The 24816-nt window shown below is 32.4% G+C and overlaps 4 protein-coding genes across 10 annotated transcripts; 1 reads left to right on the top strand and 3 right to left on the bottom strand.

Annotated features, from left to right (window-relative positions):
- Window positions 1–518: 518 nt before the first annotated feature.
- LOC114192386 lies at window positions 519–1127 on the bottom strand. The gene has a single exon (XM_028082092.1). It carries the CDS (start codon window positions 1072–1074, stop codon window positions 646–648), a length of 429 nt encoding a protein of 142 aa, XP_027937893.1. The 5' UTR covers window positions 1075–1127; the 3' UTR covers window positions 519–645.
- A 1235-nt stretch (window positions 1128–2362) lies between these two features.
- LOC114191104 (ABC transporter G family member 7) lies at window positions 2363–9429 on the bottom strand. The gene is made up of 12 exons (XM_028080281.1): window positions 9106–9429; window positions 8649–8839; window positions 8408–8558; window positions 8005–8137; window positions 7436–7637; window positions 6232–6526; window positions 5814–5945; window positions 4602–4822; window positions 3963–4175; window positions 3714–3798; window positions 2855–3146; window positions 2363–2784 (listed from the first exon to the last, which is right to left on the bottom strand). The coding sequence occupies exons 1-12, from the start codon at window positions 9373–9375 to the stop codon at window positions 2774–2776; spliced, it is 2196 nt and encodes a 731-aa protein (XP_027936082.1). The 5' UTR covers window positions 9376–9429; the 3' UTR covers window positions 2363–2773.
- A 2540-nt stretch (window positions 9430–11969) lies between these two features.
- On the bottom strand, window positions 11970–16447 carry LOC114189709 (1-acyl-sn-glycerol-3-phosphate acyltransferase 1, chloroplastic-like). Of its 6 annotated transcripts, none has more exons than XR_003605721.1 (8): window positions 16219–16445; window positions 16089–16132; window positions 15918–15978; window positions 15534–15695; window positions 15054–15460; window positions 14798–14899; window positions 12762–13091; window positions 11970–12310 (listed from the first exon to the last, which is right to left on the bottom strand). XR_003605721.1 is itself a non-coding variant. In XM_028078362.1 (8 exons), exons 1-7 carry the CDS (start codon window positions 16271–16273, stop codon window positions 12879–12881), a joined length of 1044 nt encoding a protein of 347 aa, XP_027934163.1. In that variant the 5' UTR covers window positions 16274–16446; the 3' UTR covers window positions 11970–12310; window positions 12839–12878. The 6 variants fall into 6 exon arrangements, 4 of the variants coding, with proteins under 4 accessions (XP_027934163.1, XP_027934164.1, XP_027934162.1 ...); XR_003605720.1 differs by having other exon boundaries at window positions 12767–13091; XM_028078362.1 differs by having other exon boundaries at window positions 12839–13091; window positions 16219–16446.
- A 1267-nt stretch (window positions 16448–17714) lies between these two features.
- Window positions 17715–21807, top strand: LOC114189496 (ELL-associated factor 1). 2 transcript variants are annotated; one of them, XM_028078071.1, is made up of 5 exons: window positions 17715–17858; window positions 19429–19597; window positions 19792–20159; window positions 20651–20693; window positions 21073–21807. In XM_028078071.1, the coding sequence occupies exons 2-5, from the start codon at window positions 19480–19482 to the stop codon at window positions 21504–21506; spliced, it is 963 nt and encodes a 320-aa protein (XP_027933872.1). In that variant the 5' UTR covers window positions 17715–17858; window positions 19429–19479; the 3' UTR covers window positions 21507–21807. The 2 variants fall into 2 exon arrangements, with proteins under 2 accessions (XP_027933872.1, XP_027933873.1); XM_028078072.1 differs by having other exon boundaries at window positions 17718–17858; window positions 19449–19597.
- Window positions 21808–24816: the final 3009 nt, after the last annotated feature.

Genomic DNA, 24816 nt, shown 5'->3' with positions numbered 1-24816 from the left:
GTCGTAGTTATAATTAGAGTTATTGGATTTTGAGGAAGAAACAAAGTTTTGTAGAAAAAGGTGCTTATAATTAGAGCCATGCACGTTGTCAGAGAAAGTAGAAAAATTGACCTTCTCTATCTCTACAATCTTAAACAACATGAAGAAGCAAACAACGTGAAAGAATAGGTTAATTAAGAAGTGAAACTTCTTCCCTGCTACGAAACTAACCATTCTAGAATAAGTGCACTTTTTCATATGTTTCTTTGAAGTTGTGACGATATTTACGTACTTCATATAAAAATATTAATTTGTTTCTTACTTTTTTAAATATTTTATGAAATATTAAATGCTTGCTTTATCAACCTGTTACTGTTTCCAATCACAGAACTTTCTCTTTCAGGAAATAGGAGGTTACATGAGAATAAGCGTCTATAATAAAAAATTCTTAGGACAAACATAAGTTTTGAGGCATGAGCTCCAACTAAAATTGTATATGTTGTTGTTTCCAATTACGTTTTGTTTTGAAGTTACGTGACATTCATACTTTCTTTAATTTAAAAATGAATATTTACCTATTTTATTTTTTAATATTTGAAAGAAGAATAATTTCTACATCAAGTAAGAACATGGTTTGTGATCTCAATCCATTGCCCTTTTCAGATATCATAGGATTCCTTTGTCCAACCCTAGAAGATGAAACAGAAGTTGCAACATTGACATTGACATGGTTAGCGTAAGAAGAGCGAATGTGGCAAGTGCAAGAGAAGGTCTAGTGTTCATTAACACTCTTTGCAACACTCCAACTGCTTCGCATACATCCGAATCATAATTCTGGAAATGCTTCTTCTCCCATTCACTCCAATCCGAAGAAGCTTTACCCTTCAATTCGATCATCTCAATCTCTCGAATTCGCATTCTGAGAAGGATCATGTTCTCGTCCACCATCTTCCCCTCATAGTGGTGCCCGAACGAGTCACTTTTTGATGCACAGATTAAACTCCTACGAGGGGTGGTGACATTAGAGAAAATCTTGTGTTCTCGTGAAAGAGGGTTTGATAAGAACACAGGAGAACATAGAGATGTTGCTTGCATTTTGTAGAACTTGAGAATACACAGGAGATGTTGTTATGGGGATGAGAATGCAATGGGTTATTTATAAACATGTGTGTGTGTGTAAAATAGCATGGGGAGGTAGAGGACGGTGGAGTGGAGGATTGGGCGTAAAATGAAGATTCGAAGAAAGAGAGATTGGGAATTACGGCAGAGCATGTAATTGGGGTTGAAGGTAGCGTGTACATTGATTTGAATTTGAATGTTTCGTACGCTAAGAGAACCTTCTTGTCTTGAACAACTTTTTGGATTTGTTCTGTTTCTTGTGTACATAACTGCCCAACATTATGCCCATAATATATTGCAATTTGGAAGACACTTCAGTTTTTAAATCAAATAAAAATAGCTAATCATAGGATGATCGTTAATGGGGCCAAGCCGAAGAGCCTACGCTACAATATTAAATTAAATTATTTGAACGCTGATGTTTCAAATGACTCTATTGATTTTTTTTTTTGTTTTTGTTTTGACAGGGCAGCTTTATTTAATAAATTTTAAAATTAAATAATATTGTAAGAATAAAATACGTGATTCGGAAATTAAACAAATAAAAAGTAAAAAAATCAACGCATTGATAAATTGAAGTCGTGATACCACCATGACGGTAACAAAGGTCAAATCTTTGGGGAGGATAAATAGCATGTTCTGTTTAATTCTATGGAAAATAAAAGAAAAGGATAGAAAAGAAGAATTAAAAAAAGAAAATAGAACCCCTTGTTTGATTCTCTTAATGAAAATTAGAACATGAATCATTAACGGAAACAAATAAATTGTCATAATTATAGATTCCAATTAAAAATACTTTAATAATCCACTATATCCTCATCTGTCACAATTTATTGCTTTTACTGAACTAGTCAATTTATTTAATAAAAACACTCAAATTCAAGTTTATTGCAATTTCTAATTAATTGAGGGCTAAACAAAACAACAACAAATAAACAATCATTTAAACTATACAAACTTTTTTTGGAATGTAAACTAAAATACTTTTAACTATTTTTTGTTATTTTATCCTTCCATCCTTTCCTTTAACTAAAAAGAAAAGTTATTTTTACACGCGTCTCCTCCTTAAATAGTTATTTTCCATTCCTCTCCTTTAACTCAATCGGTAAAAAGAGAGAAATATCTATTCCCATTTCTTGGTTTCTTCTGAACTTTTAACAGCGACAGAGATTTTCCTTCATTTTCTGCTTTCAAACATCATATTAGGAATTGGAAAATAAGCCCCGCTACCAACGGGAAAGAAAAAGGGAAATAAGCCCACAACTTAGGTAGGAAGAAATGATCAATTAGGCCAATGTAATTCAAAACTAAGTTCACAGAAAAAAAAAAAAAAACCTGTGACCAACCTCAATTTTCACAAATTGTTGGTCACGGTAGTAACAGTCAAGAAAAACCCATCTCATGGATGATTCCACGTAATCTCTGATCATTGAATGAAAAAAAAAAAAAAACAGTAATCAAATGAACCAACATGAGACAGTCCCGGATTATAACCCATCGCTCTTTATTATGACATCTAAAAGCCTGTAATTCGGCCCAAAACTAACATCCTGTAAGCATTAGCTGATGTTTTCGTTGTCCAATTATCACATTGTGTTTGTGGTCTTGTTCTATAGGAAACGGCTTACTGTCTCAGTATTTGCTGGTCATCCTTCGCAAATGTATCTTTTCTTTTCTACTTAGCACCTGTATTAGATAAATCAATAAATAGATAAATATCTGATATGAACAGCAGTAGGCCCAGCTGATTACAAACCTTCGAGGACAAAAGGACCAACAAGATCTCCTCCAGCTGACTCAGGGGGCTGGTTGGAATCAACTTGGTCAACTGGAGGAGCTTCAACTATCTGTTCAACTTGTAGAGAATGGAGCATCTCAGTTTTTATTATTGGCTCCTTGTCGTCAGCAGGGATTTGAAGTGGCTCGTATTTGGGTTTGTTTTTCTCGAGGAGAAGATAGGTGGTGAAATACCAAAATAGTAGTATTCTATTTTGTGCTATCACCGTATCCCTGATCCTACTTTTCCCAAAGGAAAACCGCTCTAGCGCCTGTGAAAAAGGGAAGGGAGTACCAAAGAGAGTTGGATCAGCATTCGAGAAAGCGCATAGAAAACAAAATAAACTACCAGTTTTCCACATATTCTAACAGCGGAAATGCAGATAGGTAATTTGTATTATTGTGTGGTAGCATCTATTCCAGGTACAGTTACCCAAGAGATGACAACTGATCACAATTTAATTTCAATTTAAACAGAAATGGTTGAGTGAGAGTATATTATATGTCCAGGCTAATATTCCAAAATTACCATTTATATGGAGAGAGAGTTAAAACCTCACTACTCAAGCAACAACTGTAGTTCAGTAACATTAAAAGATATAAGTTGATTCAAAACTGATGATGACTGGTCTTTTCTTCCTCCCTCACTTGTACATATTAGTTAAAAACCCAAAAGGAACCATGTTTCCCTGCTTCACTACTTTCCTTTTTAAATAATTCATAAGATTTCTCTAAAGTTTTGATGTCCAAAGGTCTCGATATATCCTCTCTTTTTCCATTTCTATCAAACCTGACCTTAATTCGAATTGAAATGAAAAGATTGATAATTCTACTCTCACCTGCTCTCCAGTTCGAATATCAAATGAATGTTGATGGTCAAATTGAAGACCACTAAATTCATTGATAGAAAGTCCCTGAAAAGCCCTGAAAGTGTGCATAAATCAATTTGGTAATCATTAGTATCAGAGCAAAGGAAACCATTAATAAGCACTGCAAGGATATTTAGCTCAATCAAGTTCTATTTCCTAGTAAAAGCTATATAGTTGAAGTTAACTCCTTGCTAACTCATAAATCAGAACTGAGCTTACCATCTAATCAGCGAAACATTAGGAATCCAGCGGAAAATGATTGGGGTATTCTCAGGATTAGCATAGTAGCCTCCGAAAACAATAAAAACTGTCATCAGAGAGGGCCCTACTGCCATTGCTGCTTCAGTGGTTGGAACCATAGCACCAACAGTGAGACCCATAGCAGATGCAGCAAAAGATTCCATAGTTATAATGCCACAGAACTTTCCAAATCTAAAATACCAAACTAAGAAGTTAATTATAAGAGAAAGGAAGAATTAACAGGAATAAAGCCCTCGAAAGAATAAAGGCAGAAAGGAGGAAAGTGAACAGACGCTGTCAAAGGATAAACTTTTCATCCTTTCCTTGCATTATTATCTTTTTTTATAATGAATACAAAAAAAAGATCAAGGGAAAGAGGGAAGGACATTCATTGGTCACCCCCTATGTATGTATATACCCCTGCTACATTTAGAACTGAAATAAAAATAATCCTCATAAATGAAACAAGGGCAATAATGGATTGTGAAGGACGGCTTAGAAAATCATGCACATTTGACGGTCCTCTTTATACAAAAAATTATAGAAACTTTCAATCTACTATCCAACAAAATGTAAAATATGAAATTTTTATTCAAACTGGCTAAGATAGAAACTAACCTTTGCAAAGTAGGATGAAGACGTGCCATTGGATACAAAACAGTACCAAACATTAATGGAAATGCTGCTCCAATGGGAAGCTCAGCCAACAATTTTGAGAACAGATAGGGACCCAAGGAATAGGAACCTTTAGCTCGTTCTCTATCTACAATTGCCCGTTCCTTTGGAAACACACCTATCGTCTTTGTGAGAGCAGCCATAGCTGTGTTTATTGCAGTAACCTGTGAGCCTCACCATGTAATTGAGGAAAGCAAACTTAGCCAACTGAAATTGTCATGTTGATAACATAACAAGATTTGGGTTGAAAGCATTTCAAAGTGATTGTCAAGACAATTACAGGATAAAAGATGGAACTCAAATAGTCAAGTGTTCTAGATTTTGTATACACTATCCCTGTACAATTAATTGGTGGCCCCATAATATTTTTACTTTTGTCAACAAGCAAAAATCACACTGTTATTTTATGAATTTGACCTTACAAAATCAATTAAACTAACATGACAAATAAATAAAATTGGTAGCGGTGCAAGAACATTTTATGACAAATACCAAATTACATATTTTTCATTTTTCTCCTTGGAACTTACTAATTTACATCATGAAATAATAACCATTCAAGATAACATGGTTACTCTATCGTTACTATCTTTTTCCTTGTTCAAATTTTTTCTTCCTAACTACTTCACAATATTAATTAGAACCGCCTCAAGTATCTAAATGTAGTTGGAAAACATTGGATCACTAGCTTCACATCCTAATGAACAGTTTATCAGATATATGTGGTTTATTCACGTGTTAAGTATGCTCAAAACAGAGGTACATACTTGCAGACAGGTGCCTATGCCAAAATTCAGAGAAGTAAAAAAAAAAAAAAGGGTAGAAAGTTCATTTAGTTTTAATAGTTTTGGAGAACAGAGCATTAGCACATTTGTGAACAGGGTAACCCTTGGTAAAAGCCTGAAGGGGAAACGACCAGAAGGAGAGTTCCTCTATGTTTTTGTTTGAAATTCAATCACTAATAACTGCAGCATTATGTTCTTTCTCCCTTTCCTGTTACCTATCTGAAACACCATTTTCTATTCATGGGTTCCTACCACATTGTAGAATAAAATTGCATATGTAGCATAGAAACATTTCTTTGTTGTACTGCAATGCATGTTAGCAGCAGGGAAATATGAGAAACAAGCAACATGAATCAAGAACATCACATACCTGAAGCAATCCCATTCTGTCTTGTACTGAGGTCTGAGAATTTCCCATTCTCCAAAATACTGACCCAAAGATAATTGCTGATGCAATTGACATCCTTGCCCGAACTTTGTTTGTTGGTGCATCTCGCGAAGCCTAATCAGCGTATCATTAATCCAATGAATGAAAAATAAGTTTCATTATATATCTAGTAAAAACGTTGAATTTTTAATATGGAGAAAATAAATAATTTAACAACACAAGATATCAGATGTGAAAACGATAAATATCCCACTTTTGTGATTATATCTTGCCAAATGACATAAGGAAACCTCAATATACTTAAATCTGTGCAAGAAGGCAAACTTTATGGTACTATCAAGCAATTTATGCATGTTCTCCCATCCTAAGGGAAAACAGACAGAATTAAAAAAGGGAGGACCTGCATCCACGCTCTTTTTAGGAGCAACCTAAATTGCTTCCACCAAGTTCCTTTCTTCTTTCGTACTGCCCTCTGGGTGATTTTCTTTCTACTGTTCGAGAGACCGTTTACATTTGGGAGATCGTTTACATTAATTTGACTTGTGTATATGATTCTTGATAACGATTCCGATAATGACTGAATAAGACCATCAACTCTTTTTCGAGAGGTATAGACACTATGAGCAGAACTGTAGTCTATGGATATGAGATCAGCCAAAAATTCAGCAGGATTTACATTATCTGGGCACCGGTACCTGTTAAATGAACAGTTACCCACCAATTATTCATAAAAGAGGAAAAAGTCATAGATAAAAGAATAAATAACATATACACAGGAAAATAAAGGTTTTTCATACTACCATCCAATCCCAAATCCCCTTATGTGGCAATCTTGGTAAATTTTATGATAATTACCTTATAGTCATACTGAGGATATTCATGATTGGTTAACAATGTAAAAAAAAAAAAAAAAAACTTACCCTGACAACATATGTCTACTGAACTCTTTCAAAATATTATAATATTATTGTTGGAAATCATACATCAACTAGAGATAAGACAAATTTATAGTATAGAAGTGAGTGCAAAACTCACCTTACACATCAAATTTGTTGGGTTGAGTCAAGATTAAAGTCCACTTCTTAATATAGTATTAAAGTCATTTAGATATTTATTCTAATGACATTTGTTGTTAGTTTGACCTATCATGCAACCCACTATTAGGATGCTATTGGACTAGCCACAATTATCGGCATGAGGGGTTGTGTTAGAGATATCACATAAGATAAGATGAATTTATAAGGACAAACCTTATTATGCAAACTGGTTTTATAAGGTTGAATTAAGTTTAAAGTCCACATCTTAATAATTATTTCAATGTGCTATTTTTTACTCCGATTCAGATATATAAAGATAGCAACTGTGATTTCGCATTGATTCAACAACCCATATATTGTTAGTCTGGATTTCTCGGCTATGCTAGAAGTATACCAATTTAAATTAATATTGTCAAATAATAGACAAAAATGGGTGTTTTCGCAACTGAGTATAAATAAGTCAGTTACCAAATAAAAGGTTTTAAGCAATATAATATTGAGAGTTAAGAGAATTCCTCGTATGGAGAATGTATAATGGAATAATGTTAATAAGATTAAGAGGCTAACCCAAATTTTGAGAAGTATGTCAGTGGTTCTTGATGAGCAGGACCAGCATAGGCAAGTGAACCCTCTGTTAGCAAGATGATATCATCAAATTTACTATACACTGAGCCTCTTGGCTGATGTATAGAACATATAACGGTATGACCATCTTGTGCAAGTTGCTGGAGAGTTTCCATGACTTTCTCAGCCTGGAAGGCATCAAGTCCTGAAAGCACACAAAGCAACTTTATGACAAAATAGGCGAAGTGAAAACGCTGATAATAGTCTGTAAAAATTGACCATTTGCACAATATTACATGAAAAATATATAAAAAAAAAAGGTGGGGGGGGGGGACATTCTGTGACAAAATCATCAAAGGTGAAAGGGAGTATCAGTACGAAACAAGAAATCCCTTAAGTATATGTCAATGTTAGAAAAACCAGTTCTGGTTCAAAACTTATCTCCCTGAACTATTTCTTAATATTAATTTAAAGGCAGCATATATTCTTGCTTTACCGGCCACACACCTAGACTATATCAAATGCAAAGTTTAAATTCAATTTAAAAGCAGATTTTGCAAGTGTGTGATCACCTGTTGTGGGTTCATCGGCAAATATAACAGATGGACTTGCAAGCAGTTCACACGCCAAGGACAACCGTTTCTTTTCACCACCACTAATTCCACGAACTTTTGCATCACCAACACGTGTATCAGCACAACTAACCTTTTGAAGAAAAAACATACAGGTGCCAAAGGGAGTATCAGTACGAAACAACTATCAGCAAGTGGAACACATTTCCTATCATAAATCTGAAATAGGAAAGCTGAAAAAAATTATTTAAATACAAATTGTAGTTGTAGACTTGTAGTTGATCACAATGGATGAATTGAAATTCATTCTTCAAGGATAATATAAAGGATTATAGAATAGCCTATTTAAAACTGTTCCTACATTCCAACATGAAAAGGTTCCGGGATACAAAAGCAATCTCACCAAGCCTAGTTTGAAAAGGAGATTGTTCACGAACTCATCCCTCTCTTCCGCAGAAGATATGTTAGGAAGCTGAAGTTCGGTAGCAAGTGACAACGTCTCCCGAACAGTGAGTTGCGAGAAAAAGAGATCCTCCTGTCTCACATAAGCAAACCTACACCAATAATGAAAGGCATCTTAATGAATCTTCTCAGCATGCAACTGAAAACATAAAAAAAAAAAAAACTCAAACAAACAAGCATACTTGCACGCGCTCTTCGAAGCAGGCTTTCTATTAAACTCCACATGACCAGTCAAATACATTCGAGGAGATGCTGTGACCTGACCCGCAAGAACATTAAGCAACGTTGTCTTCCCTGAACCTGAAGGTCCCATTATGGCTAATAACCTTCCAGGTGTCGCTATTCCACTCATATTTCTAAGCAGAAATCTCACCTATTCATTAACATCACCTTCCAAGAATCACCAGATTATAAAAAATAAACCAAAATAAATCAAGAAATCCCTATAAAACTAAGCATCTAATACAAAGGTTGATGTGAAATTCAACATGCAAATTTCAAAGGTAGAACCAAAATAAGATTGCATGTCACGAAATGATTAACAGATTAATTACAATAAATATCCAAAGCCTGTAATACTCAAGCTTAATCAACAGTGTGTTAGGTAACATTCAAGAACAGAAAGAAACAGGAACCCACGGTCCTGGTGGATCTATCGTAGAGGCAGCAATTGACGCTACTCCATCTGATTGTGACCGGTGTGACCTTTCCGGCGCCAGGAGCTTCGGCATCCTTAGAACCGTTCTCCAGCGAATCGTAGAGGTCGTTATCCGGCGAGAGAGCAGGGCTGGGAGCGGAGAAGACGCGGACGAGGAAGGAGACTGCTACAGCGATAGCGACCTGGCCGAAGCCACTGCCGCCGAAATCAACGATCATTTGGTGCACTTTTTTCCCGCCAAAACCCACCATTATCGTCTCTTCTCTTCTGTCTGAATTGTACACTGTGAGCCAAAGTGTGAGATGTGTGTGTTCTTAAGGAGAAAGGTGAGGTATCCCAATGGAATAACGACGTCGTTTTTAGTAACAGAGATCAAGACAAGAGTGACACGTGTCCACGTGTCCACAACGGTATTAGATAAGGTGCGTGGGAAAAGCCAAAATAGAAACCCATAACAATCCAATTAAGAGTATGCTATTTTTAAATGAATTCAATTGAAATTATTATTTGTTAAAATGTCAGATTAAATAAATAACTTGATTAAAACAAGGAATATTGGGTTATTTCTTTTTTGAAAAGGTATTTAACCTTTGTTTTAAAAAACTGAGAACAACTTTGTGAGAGTTTAACCAAACAAAATGAAAATAACCATATCAACAATTATACTTTCTCAAGTTTATAAAATAAAGTTTATTTTCTCTCCTGTCGTCAAAATAGATTTTCTGTTAGGTGGTAATAATAAACTAAAATAAGTAAGTTAGTTCTTCCTAACGGCATTGTCTCTTGTAAAAACCCCATAAAATAATAGTTCAAATATAAAAATTTTGCAACAAAAATCATAAAAAAAAAAAAGTTAAAAGATTTGTTGTTGTCTTAATAAATGAAAATAAAATATAAAATTACTGAATTTGGTCATTCTTAATTCAGTTTTACTAAGACTTGAAAATGTTTTCCAATCTTATAAATAAAATAGTTTATATTTTTGTAATAAAAGTTACTTTTATTAATAATACGTTTTGTAAATATAGAAGAAAGATAAATAATTGGTTCACTGTTATAACTAATTCAACTTTAATTCTACCGGTGGAAATACATGTGTGTCTTTTTTTATTTTTATTGTAGATAGTTATTTAATTTAATTTAAAAAAAATGAATTTAAATAAGTAATAATATAAAAGAATAAAACAGTAAAATAATTATTGTAATTTAAAAAAATAATAGAATTTAAATTAACAACCATTTAAAAAGTAGAGATAAAAACATAATTTATTTTAGTTTAAAATAACAATGATTTAAAGGATGAAATTGGAAAAAAAATATATGTACATGAAAAAAGAGAATCTTTGTATATAAGTATGGATTAATTTTATTTAAATAAAGTTTAATATAATGTGATTTAATAAAAAGAAAATTAATTTTAAGATTTAAACAAATCAAAAGCAAAAAGTAGAGGTAAAATATTTCCTTCAAGATTAATTGTCTATTAATATTATTTTTTCATTTAATAGACACAGGGATAATTAGTAAATATTAAACAGTTGTTTAATTACCTCTATGGTTAATATAGTTCAAATAAAAATAACAAAATTAAGACTGTTAATTGTTTTTCTTATTATACTAAAAAATAAAAAATTTAGTAATGCTTATTGTAATTAACTTACTGCTTATCACAAAAAAAAATTATAAAAATCTTATTTTTCACTACTCTCTTTGGATTGGATTGAGGAGATTGGAGGGGAAGAACATAAGGCAAGAGACAATTAAATGAGGTTATTTGAATTAACGACAAATTAATGAAAAACAAACAATAGAGATGAGTAGAAAGATTTACTTAGATTTAAGTTTTAATTTATATAATATAGAAAAAGTTAATTAGAATACATGATAAATTACAAAAATATCATTGATATAATTTTAACGAAAATATGTATTAATTAAGATTAAAAATTGATTAATTATAAAAATCAATATAATATTTAAATTTTTCTTGTTAATAAAATGTCATAAAAATACATCAATTTAATTAATAATATAATTTTTAATATAATTTTATATGTATATACAAGTTTAACTTATTTTGTTAAAATTCAATTTACAAGAAAGAAAACTATTACTATCAAATTAGACAGAGTGATTAAAAAGTTAAATCAAAAAATACCTTTGCATGGTATTAACTAATGCATCCTCTGATGACATACAGTTAATTTGTATGTAATTATGAAATACAATTAATTTATAACAACAAATTTATGTTATAATCTTTAAATTAGTGTAATAATCATATTAATTTTAGAATTTCAACTTTTGCAAACTTTCTTTTTTAATTATTGTAATTAAAAATTAATTGCATTAAGTAACACCTTATGAAGATTTGTCTCAATAGTTTCTTCTCCCCATCAATTCAACCGTGCTCATTCATGTCACTTTATAGAGCGTCACTACCAAATGTGATTCTTATATAAAAGTTGGTGAAAGTAGGATAAAAAAGGTTACCTAATTATTATAACCAAACCACTAATAAGATCAAAATAGTTAAAGTATTACATAGAAATTTAAGGTGAAATGTACACTTTTAATTACTGACGTTATTCTATAGTTAAAACAAAATCATAAAAACCAATCAAATCCAGTTTATGAACGTTTTTGTACATTGACAACAATCCAGTATCCAGAGTTCCTACAAAAAGAAATTTGATGTCTAAAATAACCCTTTAAATGATTACTAATTCATATCCAAAAAGATTAAGAGGTGTAAATACTACTTAATTTTAAATTTTTGAGAGTGTTTATAATTAATTGTCTTTTTTATTGCAATAAAAGATAAAGAATTAAATTCAATAAAAGCTGTATAAAATGTACTGATAAGCATTAAAAAATAGCTATAAAATACACATCCTTGTAAAGCAACCAGTAAACTGTTTGCCAAATTCTACACTATTAGCTGAAGAATGGGTGAGTTACTTTTTGGACATTTTCCTGCACATTTATGTTATATGTGTGGTCCGTAAATGACTTTTACATGTAAAGTCTTCTCATAAAAAGGTGAAAAGTCCAAACTTAAGCATAAGTGATGCTGACATCTAAAAATCCTTCTGTAAGTGCAATGCAACCTCCTACTTTCTCCTGAAGAACAAATGTCAGGTGTTCCAACATGAATCAAGATAGCCCCACCTAAGAAAAACATAACTGCACCACAGGAAGTAACAAAATGTTTAGTAGGAACATAATAAATCATCCCTGAAACATATCTCAAAAAGAAAACAATATTAAATTGCAAAATTAGTTCCATGATAATTCATCTCAGAAACATTCCCAAGAAAGAAAACAATATGCACACAAGATTAAATTGCAAAATTGTAATCTTATAGCTGTAACAAAGAATGAATAGCGGTATAAAAGAATAAATAATGTACATATCCAATCACCTTGATCGATACAATACCAAAATATGCTTGCTAAGTTGACTACAAAATACTAATGATCCCTACTCCCTAATCAAAAAAGACGGCTTCCTCTGCAATGACATTTTCACTGCATGACATCTTAGTCCTTAGATTTATTTAATTTTTAATATATTTTACAAAAACAATCTACAAAACTCGTGTTTGAAATTCATGAAAGGATAAGATGAACACACTTTACTTTTTCATTTCAAAATTCAAAGGAGAGAATTCATTCTCCAACGAAGATGCAGGCATTTGATTGTATAAGTACATAGTTCACTTCAGGAAGCACACTTTTTGCAGTCTATTTCTCAGCTTTGAGTCAGTACACTTGCGATTGCCATCCTAGCCTCTTTACATAACACGTCAGATTCCTTTCCAAAAATTGGTTTATGTATAACCACTTTCACAGAACCTATGTTCAGTATACCCTCCTTTCCTGCAGGCATGATTTGACCAGTTCCAATAAGGGTAATAGGAACGAGTGGAGCATTTGTCTTTGCAGCTACACTAAAAGCACCCTTCTGCAGATCCTCCAAAGAAAGTCACAAACAATGAGTTAGTTCACTGATATAAATCTCAGACAGAACAAACATGTATAAAAAGAAGAAAATGACATAGTTGAAATTAATTTATCTCAAGTTACATTCCGTAATCATCATATAAGCTAGGGAGTCTCTTATTTTTCTGGGTCATAGCTTTCATGAGTCAGTCCATTTGACACATACCCTGATACCCTGCACCCCCCTCCTACCGATTTTTCCATCATCTATATGGTACAGATTCCTATCTAGGTGCAATAAGCGCCCCAATCACTTTATTCCCAAGTGAAGACAGGAAGAAATGAAAAAGGAAATGCTATCAAAATTAAAAAATAAGTTCATTTGTAATATAACTATTACTCTTCCAGTGTTTTGAGTGTTTTAGTAATGTTCTCAGATTGTGCTAGTGCTAGTTACTTATTTAGTATGTGAATGACATAAACTTCATCCATCTCCCCACATGACACAATTCATGTTATGAACACAAGTCAAATCGGAATAACAAATACTTTCTTTGTATTGTGCTATCATCTATTGTAATATAAAAATTGTACACCTGTCACCACCTGTTGGTTGGACAGTACATTGGAGTTAACTTTCTGTTTTTCCTACTTTCCCATCCATTTACAACTTGTAGCATGTTACTAAAGAAAGATCATTGTTAGTCATTTTAGTGGTCAACATGCTATATAGTTGAAACCCTAAGCCTTTTTTCCATTATTCTCTATTTTTCTGCTCTAATTGAGCACCAACTCCTGCAACTCGAGACTTAGTTTTTGCTCCTATTTAAGGATTTCACACAACCTTCCAGTCAAGGATAGTTTCTGCTTCTACTCTTCTAGCATGACTAACCTCTTTTCAATGGTTTCTAAATGAACTTCTCGACCTTTTTTTAGTCTAATTTGGTTGACAAATTGACTGGAAATTGAATTTTGTGAAAAGGCATTGCCAAAAAATACCCCAGCCATATGTTGCTTTTACCTCCTTGGCCATGCAATATTTCATACAATACAGTTCATTTGAAAGTACATCATTACAGCCCTCTTCATTCTGAATTACTCTATAATGAAATGCACATTTTGATGTAACTACAGTAGTCATCTTGTTTAGAATGCTTTCTTTTGTTCTGTTGCCTTCCAGCAAAGTTTATTTTGTGTTTATGGATAACTCATACAGCTTCAAGTATTTTCTTTTAGTGCTATTTGCAACAAACTGAGAACTTGGAAAACTTCGGGGTCATCGTATGTTCCTATTGCTGGATTAGGAATGTATTCTTTGCAGTACTCTTGAACTAGACCTATAGATTAATTAAATAATAAGCATCAACAAGTGTAATAAATTTTTAGGACAGTGATTATAGCAGATCTTGCTACAAGTGAAATATTATATCTTATTCTTATCTTTCCATCATAACCTAACATCTTGTTTATTTGCCACTAAGTTGCTACACTTATTCTTCCTCTGTCCTTTTCCTAGCAGCAGCAATATTCATTTTTAAAATTGTGTTCCTTTTGTATGGTATGAATTGAGTTATTTGATCTTTTTGAACTTATTATATGTATACTACGTGCATAAATACATACATATCTTTTCCTATCTAACTTGGATCTCAGTGTCTGCTTCTATATCATAATTATCTATAAAGATGGCAATGATTAATGATTACAAATTTTTTTACACAAATTCACCTTGAATGTGCCTAGTTTTCCATCTTTACTGCGTGTTCCCTCTGGAAAGAAAAACACAGAGGCTCCTTTCTTGATCAAATCCATACATCGTTTAAGACAGTCCTGTAGGTTAAGAAGCAAGCAAAACTATGACTTGAGCGTCATTTATGTCTTTCAAGCCAAAAGGGGAAAATAATTGCACAGAAAACACTGTCATCCAAGCAAGAACCCATTAAAATTAACTGCAAAAATAATAATAGTAATAGAGAAAGAATACCAGCTGGCTTCGGCTGTCCATGCGCTTCAAAGGAATGACGCCCAAAAAAAACATTGCCCACCCAATTATTGGAAAAAGAAATATCCCAGTCTTGCTAATAAACTTGAAGCTTCTTCCTAACGTGAGAAGAGTATATATGTCTAGAAAACTCTGATGATTCGAAACATACACAGCAGGGGTATCTGGAGGTGGCAGATTCTCCATTCCCTCAAATTCAATTTTAAAAAATGGTGCTACAGTCAGTGTAGCCCACACCTTGGCAATAAAATGGTGGAACTTTCTTCTGTAGCGATCAAACAGGAGTACCAACGGATGTCCAACCATCATCAGCACAAAAAGAAATATGGCACTGAAGGCTGTGACAGCATAAAAGCAAGCTCCCCTGACTTTAGATTCCACTTTCAGCTCTGTAAAATAAACCAGCCTCACAGTTCAAACATAAATCACAAAATCTAATCAAATAGAACATATTATACATACCTGGTAGTAAATAGCCATCTTCAGCAGACCCAGCTGCAGTAAGTTCAGATCTAACAACTACATCTCTGGACAATTTATTCTGAACAAGAAATTTAGGACTAACAAACAGCCATGATACATTTCCAAGCTTCTTGGAGATTCCTTGCATGCAACATTGAGGAGCTACAAAGGAAAGGGAAACAAGGATAAAGAATAAATAAATAAATAAATAAAAATACAACCAGCCATTTACAAAATTTACGGCTAGAAACAATCATTGCATCCTCATCCAGGTATCAAGAAGAAGCAAACAAACTAATAAGCACCAAAAAATCACCAGATTAGTATTGAATCTTTTGAAATGTAAGATGTTATTAAGAATGCATAATGAGAGTACACACTTACCCTTATGTGAAATCCTCAAAATTGGGTGATTATAAGTTGTTGTTCCTCTGTGAGTACACAACTGCAACACGAATGGGATTCAATCAAACAAAGTTAAAAGCCCGTTCACACACACACACGTAAAAAATAAACATGAGACGGAATAGAATGATAAAGAATTACATCACTTACGAGGGTGGAAGAGGATCCCGCGAAGAATCTCGCTTTTTTGTGGCCTATAGATTAAAAGAAAGGCAAAGAAATAAGTAAAAAAAAATCTGTGAAGAAATTAGAGATAGAAATAAGAAAGGAAAGGACTAACCGAGCTGAGGAGGATGGTGGATTGGAGAAGGAGAAGAGAGAAGAGTGATTTCCATGGTATCAAAATTGATGCGAAGAACCGCTTAGGGTTTGATTTGCACTTTTTTTAATTTGGAGTCGGAAATTTCAAAGTATCACATTGTTCGGATCAATCACATTGTTTTGTTTCTCGACTTTTGCTTAAGATTGACACAGCTCAGTTCAGTGGAATTGTTTTCTATCCCATTTCACCTTGGTTCAATTATAAACTACATTAATATTATTTTATCTCTTCTTGAAAATGTTTAAAATTAACTATTGCATTTAAAATTATTTTCTTATCCCACTCTTCATCTTCCTCTTCCATCTAACTCTTCTTTTTCTCTTTCCCATATATTTTCTTAATAGAACAGAAGTCTACTTTTTAGTTTTGGCCAAAATAATAATATAATGAAAAACAAACAAACAAACAAACTATATTATCAAAGAAGACATGAATTGAGAGGGAAGAAAATATTTTTATAAAGAGAGGATTCCTGATAAAAATTTATATTTATGTTTATCTTTTTTTTTAAATAAAAAAATTTAGTAACTACCGGTAAATGTTAAATAAGTATATAAATATGATATATTTATTTTGGAAATGAATTATTAAACTAAAGAAAAAATAATAATATTATTATAAAATTATAGAATAAATTACAAAATTATAAAATTACACAATAAATTATAAAATTATAAAATATCAGTGTAAATATACAGTTGAAAGTTATATACATAATGTAAACATCAATTGTGAACGTCAAACAAACAAGATTTTAATGAAGAAAAATCCCTAGATACCTTTGTACAATAAATTAATCATTATTTCCAAACAAAAATCAATTTCAATATAATAACTTATATCTTTAACAACACAGTCATTCCAACTAACATCCACTAATATCTGTGGTGCATGATTGAACCTTAAAAAAAAATGATATCATTAGAATATCTGTTATTTACTTTGAAAGTAGATCTCAAAACTAAAAATGATTATTAAGATTCTAATATATTATGATAACTATATTTCATATTATATAAGGTAAATCTTATTTACATTTTTATAATATAAAAAGTAGTTAAATAAGATTTTTTTTTTGTAATTTACTAAAAACTATATTTTGTTTATAATTTTATATTTCATATTATTTGTAAAAATATCAAAATTAAAAATCAAGTTTTAAAAAAATCTAAAACTTAACAAATAGTCAATTAATTATTATTTAATTGGTGCTTGTATTGTGTTATTATAATATTATTATTATTATTATTATTTAATTTTTTATTTTGGCGGATAAAATTATATTTTATTCTACCTTTATGTGTGATCTTCTTATCTTATTATATTAACCGAATTTTAATCTTAAAATTCTTTTATTTTTATAAAAATAAAAATAAACAAGTTTAAACTCTAGATGCTGGAGATAAAATATAAAACTACAGTTAAGGTTAACAATGATTCGATATATTTTAACAACGATTTGTTTATAATAAAAGAAGATAGCAATATAGTTGATTTCCTGGCTTTCCCCCTTTCCTGTTTTCAGAGAACACGAAAACAAAACATCGATGATTGAACCCTAAGTTTAAATTTACCGTGGGTAGCCAATTCTAACACTGGTACGTATTTTTCTGTCTTTACCACCTCTCTGTGATTCATCTCTTGTAATCAGTTTTTTGAAAATCATTGAATTGAACCGAAGTTGTAAGTTGAGTGATGTAATGATCCTCGAATGAACTTTTTGTTATTTGTTGTGATGAATGAAGGTTGTTTTGTGTAATTCGATCAGATTTTCTTCATTATACTGAGGGGGGAAATCAGATTGTATGTTTGGACAATATTTGATTTTATGTTCTGAGGGTTGAATGGAGGGAGATGATACAAAGTTGCAGTTGTCATTGCCATTGTTTGAATATTGTAATGGAAGTGAAACGCATAGAGAGATAGAGTAAGAGAGGATTGGTTTGGGTATGTATCTTCAGAATTAGAGAATTAGAGGAAAGAATGTGAGAATTAGATAATGTAATAGCAAAGTTGGAAAACTTGACTTTTCTGTTTCTTCTGTTGAATAGGTAAAAGCACTCCAATAACCAAATAAAACCACACCTGAATTAACTGGACCACTTTTTTAAATGATTTTAACCATACTTTTATTTATATTTTTGGATGGTTTCTGGTTCACCATTCACTATACAAGTTAGGAATACAGAAAGTTCACTCGGATTCACGTCTCATTTCTCTGTTCAAATGAAAACATCTGCCTTCTCGATTTGCTACACCAGTTCCATCTCAGTCTCTCCCCACAATCAAAACAAACAAAACCCTTTATTCTTCTTTGTGAACTCTTAATTCACACATCCCATTCCAAATCTCAATCACTTTTTTTTATTTAATAGTTATCTTCCTCCCTTGTGTGTATCACTGTAAGCTTGATTGTGATTCTCTTTTTCTGCATCTGTCTTTCTCACTGGTTTTGCAGTCATTTCTTGATTCACAGATATATCTTTTTTTTTTTGTCTTTATCTCATTCTGTCTCAGATTTTTTTTTGCTTTTTTAGATTTTCTCCTTTTATGTTTATAATATATGATAAATTGGTGCTGCCATGTTAAGTTGTTCTTTGTATATATGTCTTTGATTAATTTTACAAAAAAACAAAACAGTAGTCAGATGTTCTCAGGTTTGTTAGAGGTGGACACAAAAATATGATTTGAGATAAATTTAAGAAATAGTTATTTTCTGGAGTTCAGGAGATACAACAACTGTAAAGCCTTTGTTAGTGTGAATATTTGTGACTCATTATCATAGTTCAAACACTTTGAATGTGAATGGTTCTTCCACCAATTAAATTAGGATTATGAGACTTTTCCTTAGTAAATAAATACACTCTATTTGGATATTGTGGAAGAATAATTTTCTTGAGTTAACCCACTGTGTAATGTCAATTGATGCTCATACTAAATCCTACCTGACTGTAAAGAATGCCACTAATAAATGAACTTAAACACGACACTACAAACTCAAACAATTTCCAAACTCGTTCAAGTTGAAAACAATTTTCAAACAATATGATTCTGTTTTCCCTAGCCTTATGTTTCTGAAACCATTGATGAGTAGAATTGTTTTATCCTGTTATAGTACTAGAAGACTTGTTTAGTTATCTAAATTTGTGCCTTTTTGAATGAATTCAGTGAAAAATTGTTCCAATCAGGCTGCTCAGGTTTGTGAATTTTATTTGTACAATGGCCAACAAATCTCAAGAAGAGCCCAAGACTGCTCCTGAGCCTGATCGGTGGTACAATCTCACCCTTGGACCTTCGTTCAAAGATGAATCCTCCAACAAATACTGCACTCTACGATGTAAGTTCCAAAATATAAAATTCATTTCTAGTCTTTTTCTTTTTTCTGGTGGGTCAGTTCTTGTTTTCCAAGTTACTGGCAACTAGGCGTGGAATGTTCACACTTGATTTTGCAATGATTATATTGTCAAGCTTTTTGACTTTGGCTCTATTGTTTTTCCTTATTTTAATCATTAAAGTCTTGAAATCTGTCAGATGAATTTAAGCCAGCTTCAGTTGATAAGAATAAGCCAGGATTGCTACGCAAGACCAAAGAGAACAGGATATCTGTGGAATTTCAGAATAACCAAATAGGAAAACCCAAGGTGACATTTGAGGGGAATAGTGAGGATTACAAGGAAAACGATGCTGTATTGTTTTTTGATGGTGAGACACTTCGATTGGAGCGGCTCCATAGGGCCGTAAAGCAACTGCGACACCTACGAATGCCTGGTGAATCTGCAGGCGCTGCAACTACAGCTGTGGCTGCTCCATCTGGACCAGCTTTGGATCCACGATCATCCCCTGTTGGGAAGTCTGTAAAGCCAGCATCTCTTGGCAGAAGCTCATTTCAGGCTGTTCCAGTAAGTGTTCACTAAATATCTACGGCATAGTTGTGTATACTAGCTAATTCCATTGCATCTTAAAATTGTATGGTGTTGGAAATTTGCATTATAAATATGGTTATTTTTGCAATTCATGAAGGTTTTTACTGATTTTATTTAGTTAAAAATTTACTATGTATGGTATGTGCATGATTACCATAATGTATTCTTGATATCATAATGATAGAGAGAGAAAGTTGGGGAGGGGGAGGGTGAGTTGATTGGAGAGGCCTGGAGGGGCAATATAAATGAATGAACTGAAGGCTATTTTTCATGGTTACACAGTAAGCTATGTTTCATTTTTCATCAATTGAAGCATTTGTTTAATTAAGTGGGAAAAGAGTTATAGAAAGAACTGAAGGCTGTAAAATTATACTTTTGAGACTGGCGAACAAGGTTTTCTAAATGAATGAAGCAAAATAGTTTGTCTCCTGTACCATTTTAACGATATTTCTGTTGGTTCTGCACAGGTTGAGGTGGAGCGTATTGATATTGGTGAACCCGAGAACACTGGTATGTATCATATAGTTTGAAGATTTTTGTAATTGCATATTTGGACTGTATTAAGTTTTAAACTTTTTCTCAAAGTAAACAGGCGCTAAGCTTTTCATTTTCATCATTATGTGATGCAGCTTTTTATTTTCATCATATGGTTATTTACCGTATGATCTTTTCAGTAAAAGTGTTCTATTCATGTTTTCCAATTTGGTGATCTGTGTTTCCTTTGCTGCGTGTTACAAATTGCCTCATTGTTATCCCCAGTGCTGAAAGACTTTTTTATTGTGTAAACGTGTTCTATTCACCATTAATGAAATAGTTGATACTGGTTTTGCTATTTATTTATTTATATATGAACTATGATTAATTTAATGTTGTACGTGTCACATGACAGGCACCAAAGTTGGTTCGAAGAGGTCATCTGATTGTCTAAATGAACCGCCCATTAATACATCTCCAGATGCGAAAAATGTAGTCGAGGAACATCACGATATAGATATTAAAGACCTTTTTGGCAGCGAGTCACCGGAAGATGACAATAATGTTGAAGAAAAAGATAATGTTGGATTTGACATGAATGTTCCACACACGGATGATGATATTATGGATGTGGATGTGGATGATAGCGGTGATGAGGTGGACAAAGGACACAATCCTGCAGAAGCTCCCGAAACCCAGGCGAATGCAGAGGGAAGGGATGAGCAGTCATCTTCTTCTAGCAGTAGCAGTGGAAGTGGCAGTAGTGAAAGTGGTAGTGGAAGTGGTAGTGGAAGTAGCAGCAGCAGTGACAATGAAGACAGTGATGAAGACTCGGTTCATTCAATCTAAAGTTATACGACACCGGTTTCATTCTTTTTCTTTTCTCATTATTGGTCTTTACTTTTTGCTAAGTAATCCAATACATAATGAAGTGAATGTGTTGGTCAGGCCTGGCTTGGAAGGGTTCTGAATAATGTGCTGTATTTTATGTGTTTATATTATTAATCGACTTTAAATAATTTCACTTTGACATTGAAACATGTGAAACAATTTTTAACTGGCCCAACTTCCATGGTGGAAAATTGGCTAGCCTGAGGTTGATCTTAGGGAGACAAAATGAATTTGAATTCTTTACTAATGTTATAGTTTACTGTCAATAGGACTTTCAGTGGTTTAAATACTATTTTAGTTCCTATTTTGATCTAGTTTGTTCGATTTGGTGACTCTTTTTTATGCGTTCAATTTGATCTTTGATTTACCTTATATTCAATTTCGTCTTTTTTATTGATGTGGTTTAAATTGATAACAACAGGTGTACAACTACATGGACTGTCGCTGCCACTTTTGTGTGTTTTATTCAAATAAGTCTTTATTTTAGTTAAATTTGTTCAATTTAGTTTCACCCTCCACTTCATCATTCTCACTATTTATTTCATGACCCTTTACCATTGCACCCTTCACCAATGCCACCACCATTGTCGCCGCTACCACCACTATACTAAAACCACCACCATTGTCGCCGCTACCACCACTATACTAAAACCACCACCACCACCAAACTAAATCCATAGTCACCACCACCACATTAAAACAACCACCACCACAACGACCCTACAACCACCAACACAACTATCCCATACCATCACCACCACCTTACTAAAATCATCACGACCACCTCTACCACCGCACTAAAATCACATTCATCACCATCACACTAAATCCATCAACAATAATACTAACAGTAGTAGAGGTTTTAGTGTGATGGTGGTGAATATGGTTTTAGTGTGGTAATATTGTTGGTGGTGGTTGTAAGGGGTGGTGTTGGATTTAGTTTGGTGATAGTAGTGATTGTGGTTGTAGGATGGTAATGGTGGTTTTAGTTTGGTAGTGACAATGGTGGTGAAGGGTCGTAAAATAAAGAAAAATAAAGAGTGAAAATGATAAAAAAGTTCATAATAAAATTCATGATGAAGTGGAGGATAAAATTAAATAACACTTATTCGTAGTTTTTGTTTTTTCTTCCGTAGCTCACAACAACTAAAATAATATGTCCGAACCATTTATTTATCCTTTTTTGTAAAATCTTTTTATTAAAAATGTGATTTAATTTTATTCCATCGCTTTCTACCAAACAAAAATTACATGACTTACAACCAACTTCATGACATTTCAATAATTGACCAGGATATGCATTTGTTAGTTTTCAGATAAGAGTAAAATAATAAATAAACATAATCTTATTATATATATTCCTTGAACCACCGTCTGAAAAACAAAACAAGATACAGTCTAAACATGAATCTAAGGTCGAAACTTTTGACTTTTATACTTCAATGTTGTATCTACATTTTTTAAAACCATAATCAGAAGCGTTACTTAAAAACTGTCGATCAATTTTGATCGAAACACGTCACTTCCAAATAAATTTTCCAACCATTGTATTCCAACACGTCTCTTTAGTCTGAATTTTTGAAAGCAAAATTAGGTGTGAGAGCTGATGTTGGCTATCTGTTCCACGTTCTTAGCCACGCCCCGTTTCCGTTTTCTCATAACTTTCTCATTGATACAAGTCTTTTCAAGTCCATCACATTAAAGATTCGACAACTTCCAAAATAGATACAAGTATTAAGTTTAGACATCAAACATTATGCATTTCTCAACTATTTTTTCATCGACAAACGGTGAAAGTGACAAGGTAAATTCCATGATTCGCAGTACAACAATTTTTACACATTACAACTTATAAAAATATTATTCTTTTACCACATAAAATAAAGCGTCAGCAGAAAAAAAAAATCAACAAAAGTGAAACACAATACTAAAACCGTATTGAAACCTATTTTATTATTTACGTGATTCTTAATAAGTTGGTAACACCCAATTACAACCACTTATTCCAAATATTTAACATTCAAATTATTTCAATTCAGGATTATCATTCAAGCTCAAACTATCATTTATTTGTGCTGAAATCTCACATAATTAAATATTTCAATACGGTAAGATTTTTTCATTAATACAAATTCAAGACACATAACAAATCATGCACCAATTTCGAATGAACAAACGTGAACTCAAACTTTCAAATTTGTTTAGGGATGCGAAAGCAGATTAGGTTTGTCAGGAAAAGAGTTGGCCGGGTTGGAATTTTAACCTGTCAATCCGCTATAGTCCGGTTTGTCTAGCCCGCTCAACTGGGAGGTCAGTCTGTCCTGATCCGCCAATCCTTTTCTTATTTGTGTTTAAAATTAAAAATAAAAATAATATTTTTTATATTATATAAACAAATATATATATATATATATATAAATAATTTATAAAAAATTAAAAAGTAAAAAAAAATTAAAAAAAAATGGCGGCCCAACCTGCTGACCTGATGGTCCGCTAGCCTATCCTGAGGCGAAATGAGTTGAATTGTCCAACTCGTTTATTAGTGACGGCCAGCCCGACCCGGTCCAATTTTTGTGGAACGAATCAAACGGACTGGACTGATTAGTTTTGCCACCCCTAAATCTATCACTATTAACCAAATCAAGAACAAATTTGCTTCAATAGCAAAAAGACACGACGTAAGAAATATATTCACATATTTCATATTTTCATATTTTATACGATAAAATGCTATCAAAATTTAATTAGTTTATTTATCTAAAAAATTTATGTATTCCAAATAAAATTTGAGCAAGTGTTAATTTAATACAAGAAGATTAAACATGTGTCCATATAAAATCATAATAATCAAATAAAAATATCAATGTGATCTCAGAACAGTAAAAAGTATGTATTATATAATTATAATTTATTATGTATAATAGTTTTATTAATGTATTTCATACTTATTTTAAAAGTCGTGTTAAAATTGTTTATAACAATACAACTTCATTAATAAATTGGAAAAAAATATCATTAATAGTTAAATCTTTTATGGTAATTATTTTAAAATTAACGCCAATTGACAATATATTTAAATTCATCCCCAGATACTGTGACTAAGCTGTGATGTCTGAATTAAAAAAAAAAAAAAAAAACTGACACACGCGCTTACGTGGCAGGGCGATTAGAGAAACAGTCAAGTATTATTTCCACAAGTAAAGTATAACCGAATCACCAGTATCACTCTTTAACCAAAAAAAAAATGTAGGATTTGTCCACATTTTGT

The sequence above is a fragment of the Vigna unguiculata genome, chromosome 7 (genome assembly GCF_004118075.2).
Source record: "Vigna unguiculata cultivar IT97K-499-35 chromosome 7, ASM411807v1, whole genome shotgun sequence".
NCBI classification, from domain to species: domain Eukaryota; kingdom Viridiplantae; phylum Streptophyta; class Magnoliopsida; order Fabales; family Fabaceae; genus Vigna; species Vigna unguiculata.
This window is presented reverse-complemented; position numbering and strand designations above follow the sequence as displayed.

Excerpts from the sequence above, each read along its gene's own strand:
- LOC114192386 (XM_028082092.1), bottom strand. The coding sequence starts at position 1,074 with ATGCAAGCAACATCTCTATGTTCTCCTGTGTTCTTATCAAACCCTCTT.
- LOC114191104 (XM_028080281.1), bottom strand. The coding sequence starts at position 9,375 with ATGGTGGGTTTTGGCGGGAAAAAAGTGCACCAAATGATCGTTGATTTC. Across the intron at positions 8,559-8,648 it reads GCTTCGAAGAGCGCGTGCAA|GTTTGCTTATGTGAGACAGG; the intron begins GTATGCTTGTTT and ends TTATTGGTGTAG. Across the intron at positions 3,147-3,713 it reads ATATTCGAACTGGAGAGCAG|GCGCTAGAGCGGTTTTCCTT; the intron begins GTGAGAGTAGAA and ends CCTTTTTCACAG.
- LOC114189709 (XM_028078362.1), bottom strand. The coding sequence starts at position 16,273 with ATGGAAATCACTCTTCTCTCTTCTCCTTCTCCAATCCACCATCCTCCT. Across the intron at positions 16,133-16,218 it reads CCACCATCCTCCTCAGCTCG|GCCACAAAAAAGCGAGATTC; the intron begins GTTAGTCCTTTC and ends TTTAATCTATAG. Across the intron at positions 14,900-15,053 it reads TGGACAGCCGAAGCCAGCTG|GACTGTCTTAAACGATGTAT; the intron begins GTATTCTTTCTC and ends CTTAACCTACAG.
- LOC114189496 (XM_028078071.1), top strand. The coding sequence starts at position 19,480 with ATGGCCAACAAATCTCAAGAAGAGCCCAAGACTGCTCCTGAGCCTGAT. Across the intron at positions 19,598-19,791 it reads CAAATACTGCACTCTACGAT|ATGAATTTAAGCCAGCTTCA; the intron begins GTAAGTTCCAAA and ends GAAATCTGTCAG. Across the intron at positions 20,694-21,072 it reads TGGTGAACCCGAGAACACTG|GCACCAAAGTTGGTTCGAAG; the intron begins GTATGTATCATA and ends GTCACATGACAG.